This window comes from Solanum pennellii, chromosome 1 (genome assembly GCF_001406875.1).
Source record: "Solanum pennellii chromosome 1, SPENNV200".
Classification (NCBI taxonomy): Eukaryota; Viridiplantae; Streptophyta; class Magnoliopsida; order Solanales; family Solanaceae; genus Solanum; species Solanum pennellii.
The window spans coordinates 86894101-86900305 of NC_028637.1; the positions used below are offsets into that span (position 1 = coordinate 86894101).

Here is a 6205-nt window from a genome sequence, read left to right on the forward strand (position 1 = left end):
CCGCTGGTTCCGCGGCGGCAGTAGCTGCTAGTGGGTCCCACCAGCTGGGTTACTTTCCGATGACATTATCTTCTTCTTCTTCTTCACCGATCTGCGACGGTTCGATCGGGGACTGTTTGGCTGAAGAAGACGAGAATGAGTTCGGGATGGAATCGGAGAGCAGCCGGCGCATGTTAGCATACCGCCGGAGATACATTAGTTACGGCGCGCTTAGTAGTAACAGAGTGCCGTGTTCAAGGAGAGGAGCTTCTTACTACAATTGCCGTCCCGGAGCTCAGGCGAATCCTTATCAACGTGGATGCAGTGCCATCACGCGCTGCCGTCATTGAAAACCCTCTACACAGTAAATTCCTTGATTTACTGTATTTACATTTTTTTTTACCAGAGTGGTAAAAAAGTTTAAAAATTCTTTTTGAGCTTTGTGTGATCTATTTACTACTATCATTATTATCCAGTATGGTTACTTATTATTGATGTATTTGTGAATTGTGGTAGAGAAACATTCATGTAGTTTTTTCTGTGTGATGATGTTGTAATAGTATTTAATTTATCATGTCACTCACTATAATCTTTACTATTTATTTGAAATAAATGATGTTTTAGCACTTGTTGAGGAAATTTTTTTAATTGTTTTGGTGGGATAATAATTAAGTTGTGGTTATTTGTTTTGGCAATTTTTCATAATATTGTCTATTTGAGATTGAGTTGAAATAGCAAATCAATTGTTTGATAAATATTAGTGTGCAAATATGTAGATATATTTGATATTATTCTATGTAAATGTTGCTTACCAAGGAGTATGATATGATTATTATTATTATTTTTTGATAGGTTGAACGTTTAATTAGAATAACCTTAAGTTTAGATGCGTAAACGAAATGTTTATGTCAATTTTAAATGTTTGTCAATAAGTTTAGCATCGAATTTATGATACAAATAATAGCTCTGCCGTTTCTATTTATTTCTCTAATAAATAGCCTAGTTATGATATAAATAGGTTGAAGTGGAATCTCTTCTTGAGCTTACAACGGCAAATAAGTTACTCCGTTTCTATTTACATGTCTTTATGTAACTTAATATTTGTTATTATTTTTTAAAATGAATATATAAATAATATTATTTTTTTATTTTGGTCATGAGAGTTATTAGGTTTGAAAAGTATCCATTAGAATGGTAAAGTTACTAGCTAATCTTAATTTATGGAGTCTCAGTAGCTGGTTAGGGTTGTGTAATATTGTAATTAGTTGTGAATGAATTATGTATTATTTATTAATTTTCTATCTATGATCAAACGTACTTATGCAAAAATTATAACGCATTTCTTATTCATCTACCACATGGCTCCTAAAAGGTTTGATACTTGCTAGTTTGTATGTTCATTTTATTAACATTTTAATGAGGGGTTTATATAAGAAAAAATCTTATCTACATTGAGTGTTTACATTAAATTAATTAAATAAAATAAACTATATATTTAAATACATGACATACATGTTAGCTTGGTGCAGATAAGTTTTACCCTTTATATAATACTCCTGACTAAATACACTCTAGAAATAACTAGAGCACAATTGTGAATTTTACTTTTCCGGAAGAAGGGAAAAATAGATTTATTTGGATCCCAATAATTCAAAGGGGTACATAAATGATGAAAATGTGGAATATAGCACATCTACGCATAGACATGCATTTAATATCTGAATGTGTGCACCACATAAATAAGAGAAGAAAAAGAAAAAAAAGAAGAAGATTTGTGTGTGTTGGGACAAGTGTTATAATCAAAATTCAAACCTCACGAGTAAACTCACTTTACTTTTTACTCATTCATAGACAAGACAATACACAAGTGAATCCTGTCATTATCTTCTTTTCCATACGTTAGTTCATTCACAACTGTGATCCAACCAATTTCCCTTCATTCTTTTTATGCCCACTTCCTTTTCATACAATTCGCAAATATTTTCTTCTTTTTTTACTTTTTGAACAAGGATAAGATGTATTTCTAAAATCTCAGAAAATAACCCTTTGTTACACACCCTTTAATGTATCATATGATTTATATCTAAAACAAAGCAACTGTTACCGTTAAATTGATAATCGCATCGATGACCAATAGCAGATGTCACAGCACACAACCAAGAAAAGGATAACACTCTTTTTTAAAGCTAAACAATCGTAACAAACACCACATAAACCACCTGGATGCATCGTCTTAGGCAGAATCATCAGCAGATTTTGTGTCATCCTTTGACTTCAGTGCGGCCGAAGGTGATGAAGAACCTTCTTGGCCCATTTCAATTCTCAAATCATTGATGCTCTGCTCCAATTCATCAATTCGGTTTCCCATATCATCTAGTGCAGCATTGTCAAGGACTCCAAATTGATCTCACAAAACAAAGACAGATACTTTGTATAATATGACATGCTATATACAACCTACTTCATTTGTTAGATGACACTCATGCACCCATTAATTAAACTAGATTAAGACCAACGACTAGTTACTTAGATAACAAGGAATAACAGATCAGAAAAGGATATTTTTTGAGATGATTGATTCAGACATAGTCTGAAACCTGGTTTGCTGCAAAGAGAGAACAAACCATTTTAAAAGATATATCAAATAAAAACTAGTTAAGGACCCTAGTGGTGCAGAGAGATAGACTCACCATTTGTTGAAGCAGATTCTGTACCTGCAAGAGCAGAAAGGAAGTACGAAAAGTTAGCAAGCAAAATAGATGTGTTTATTTGTGATGTCATACACAACATCGCACTGGTGAATAACACTAAGCTGTTTATAAGGCCAATAAAGGAAGAACTAGCACACAACCAAATGTATCATGTGTCAGCCACCAAGAATCTTATCACAGTTGGTTTTGATGTCATTGTCCTAACATCATAAAGCCACATTTAAATTTTAATTTAGACAGATTATAAGTGGCCTGGTTAGCATGTTAAAATTACATTTAATGATGAATATATCACAATGAAAACTAATGACTCCTTGGATCCAACTTTTAAGACTCAAACTTCAGTATCAGAGAGGTTAGCAGATTGATATGGATAATAAACCTTTCCAGATTATCATTGAGTATCGATTAATGTAAAAACTCAATCTATAACCTACAAAATTAACAACAACGCCTCAATCCCATCCGATTTGGGATTGACTATGTGAATACCCACCGTCCATGTCACTACATTTAAGCTTTCTCAGACCAATATTATGTAAAATAAAAATAAAAGGCGCCAGAGTTCTCAATATTTTCTACTCGCATATAAATCTCCAAGACAGGAAAATCCAGTATTTAACATCAATCAATAAATCCATATAGTTAAAAACTTACAAATACAGTCATATCAGCGGTGCTTTGCTTTGTGTTATCTGCATCATGTCCATCCTGCAAGAAGATCCAATTCTTATGGGTCAAAAGGGAAGCTTATGAAGCAAAAGAAAAGTAGAAATGTATGTAACTGATCTTCCAATCTCCATATTACAAATTCTGTTTAAAATCCAAAAATCTGTTACTGAACTATTTATCTTATTTTCCAGAAAAACTAGCTTTCAGCTAGAAGAACAGAACCAGAAGTTCTGAGAGCACAATAATCCTAAACCTCTGTCCTCTCTTAATCAATTATATTTCTGATCAATGTTTGACAGACAAAGATGTAAACTAAAGAATTAGTGAATATAATTTCCCACAGAGAATGCTGCTGAAGGTTTAGTCATTTGGTTATACAGATACTAGGAAGTTTAATTGGAGTCTAGGTATTGTCTTATACCTAACAAAAATGCAAAGGAGAAAACCACGTTTTGAGATGTATGTTTCTGAAATTATTTTTGCACATACCTAGTACATTAATGATGTTAATACAAAAGTTACTGTGGACATCCTTCCATATTTAAATCAAACTTTGACTATAGTGGCTCTTAACAAAGCATGTTGTTGATGCCAATTGGTGTTCCATTGAGTTAATAGTCGCCGCCATTTTCTAAGTTAGTGCTTCGACTCAACTGATTGTAGATCAACTTAAGTGCCAAGAAAGTTCACCATTAGTTGTTTCAAAGTACACAAAGCCCGAGCTTATAAGTATAATCATATCAATCCAAGTTTAATCAGTCAAGAAGGCAAAGTAACACAGTTTAGCCTCCAAACTATGTGTTATCACCATAAAAAAGGTGCAGTTTTATGTGAGTTCTTATGTAATATCTAGTCAGAAGAGTGATGAGTAAGTAAGTGGAGTTTGTTTAAAAGTTGTTATTAGGGGTGTCAAAACAAGCCCAAATATAGGCAACTCACCCAACCCAATTTCTATTTCACCCATTTTAATATCTCAAATTTCAACTCAACCTGCCCATTTGACACCCCTAGTTCGTATAGTCACGTGGATTAGCATTAGGATATAAATGCTAACTGATTCTTGTAATAGCTAAGGTTTTGCAGAAATGTCCTCCTACTTCTCTCTTCTTCATCTCATTTATCACGGACTCTTCTTAGCTCAAAGAACATAGAGTGAATCCTATCACATGCGTATGAATCTTCATACATTGTGCTGATTCAGCTCTATTTACATACTAAAACAAAAGCAAATATCCATATCTCCAACTTCAAAAGAAGCTATCATATCCCTCTCCCTCAATGTATTCTTAAACCTTCCTCTTATACAGGCTCCCACCTAACAAACATCACAGAAGTGTTCTCTTATTTGCTTAAACAAAGCAATACATGTGCCACATTTTATACGCCGCTACTAAAACATTGTTCTAACTTATTTTGCTACCATATAATCCAACAGATCAAAGATATAAAACATTTAATAACACTTTAATTCATCTCCCAACCCTATGTTCTTATAAGAACCTCATTCTGCTTCATTTAAACATACTGTAACTGTTTCAGTATGTTATACCAGTACCTTTTTTGTTATGAATATCCAATTCGTGACAAAATTAGACAGTTTCACACTCGTACTCCATCCATCCCTCGTCCTTGTTTTCTAAATTTACGACTAGATTAATACTTCAAAATAATTGGTCACAAGCACGATTTGAGTCTCAAATGTCAAAAAGGTGAATAAAATACAACAAATCAGCAGCTAAACAGTGAAACTTTACCTTATGTTGTGCGATAAAGTATATATAGATCGAGATGCGAAATGTAAAAACAGGAAATCAGGAATTCGATAGGAATAAAGGACCTAAATCTGAAGAAAATGAGGTAGGAATTTACTTAACATTCTGCTTCTGGAAAAAATTGAGAGCGATAGAGAGATGAATCCTTACCATTTGTTCGTCGGCGAGAGAAGCTTCAGGTTAATCGGAGCAGAGAGAATAGAGAAGAGATTGTGAGCACAAAAATGGCGAGGGTTTAAAATTTGAAATAAATATATTTGAAATTTGAAATAACCAAAAAATGGGCCCCCAAACCAATTATGCTTTCATGTGTAGGAAAAAAAAGGAAGATTTTTTATTAAGGGATCCAATTATTAAAATATCTAAAAACTCAAATTATGCTTTCATGTGTAAGAAAGGAACTAATAATCTAAGCTCTTTTTATTTATTTATTTAAAAAAGAGACGGTTTATTTTCCTACTGGGATAGACAAGATTAGACGTATTTTGCTAGGCAAAGACAAGTTAAAATGGATAGCTTGTAGGTGAAATTGACGGGATAGATCAAGTATCCCTTCTTCTACTTGAGTGGCGACATAGCGTTTTTTTTATCTCATTCGTATTCTAAGAAATTCTAAAAGACTTTTTCATATTGCGTTGGTGCTTTAAAATATTGGACCAACAACTTACATTGAAGGACGGGTAGGCATAAACACCGGAAAACCGAAACACCAAATCGAACCGAAATTTTTTAGAATTTCGGTTTCGGTTTTTCGGTTTTCGGTTCAGTTTTCGGTTTACTTTTTTGTATTTTTCGGTATTTCGGTTTGGTTTTCGATATGTATTATTTTGATTTTCGATATTTTGGTTTAAACCAAAATATTATACTATAATTTATATTATATTAATTAATAATTATTAATATTAAATAATTTTAAAAAAAAAAGAAGTAAGAAACCCTATGGTCCTATTCCTCTCTCTTTCATCTTTCTAGTTTCTACTGATTTTCTTTTTCTCCTTTCCTCTTCCTCTTCCTCTCCTCTTCTTCCTCTTCCTCTTCTCCTCCAGCCAGAAGCAGCAGCGCCGGCCATCC

General features: G+C 33.2%; 2 protein-coding genes across 2 annotated transcripts in view; one reads left to right on the top strand and one right to left on the bottom strand.

Annotated features, from left to right (window-relative positions):
- The window catches only part of LOC107008182 (rapid alkalinization factor-like), a 1049-nt gene extending 442 nt beyond the window's left edge, over positions 1-607 (top strand). The window contains exon 2 of the mRNA XM_027914051.1: positions 1-607. This exon is cut by the window's left edge and continues 1 nt beyond it. Within this exon, the coding sequence (XP_027769852.1) occupies positions 1-329 (329 nt within the window). The 3' untranslated portion in view covers positions 330-607.
- Positions 608-1997: 1390 nt separating this feature from the next.
- On the bottom strand, positions 1998-5439 carry LOC107011302 (heat shock factor-binding protein-like). The gene is made up of 5 exons (XM_015210734.2): positions 5285-5439; positions 3348-3401; positions 2670-2693; positions 2542-2584; positions 1998-2355 (listed from the first exon to the last, which is right to left on the bottom strand). The coding sequence occupies exons 1-5, from the start codon at positions 5285-5287 to the stop codon at positions 2213-2215; spliced, it is 267 nt and encodes an 88-aa protein (XP_015066220.1). The 5' UTR covers positions 5288-5439; the 3' UTR covers positions 1998-2212.
- Positions 5440-6205: the final 766 nt, after the last annotated feature.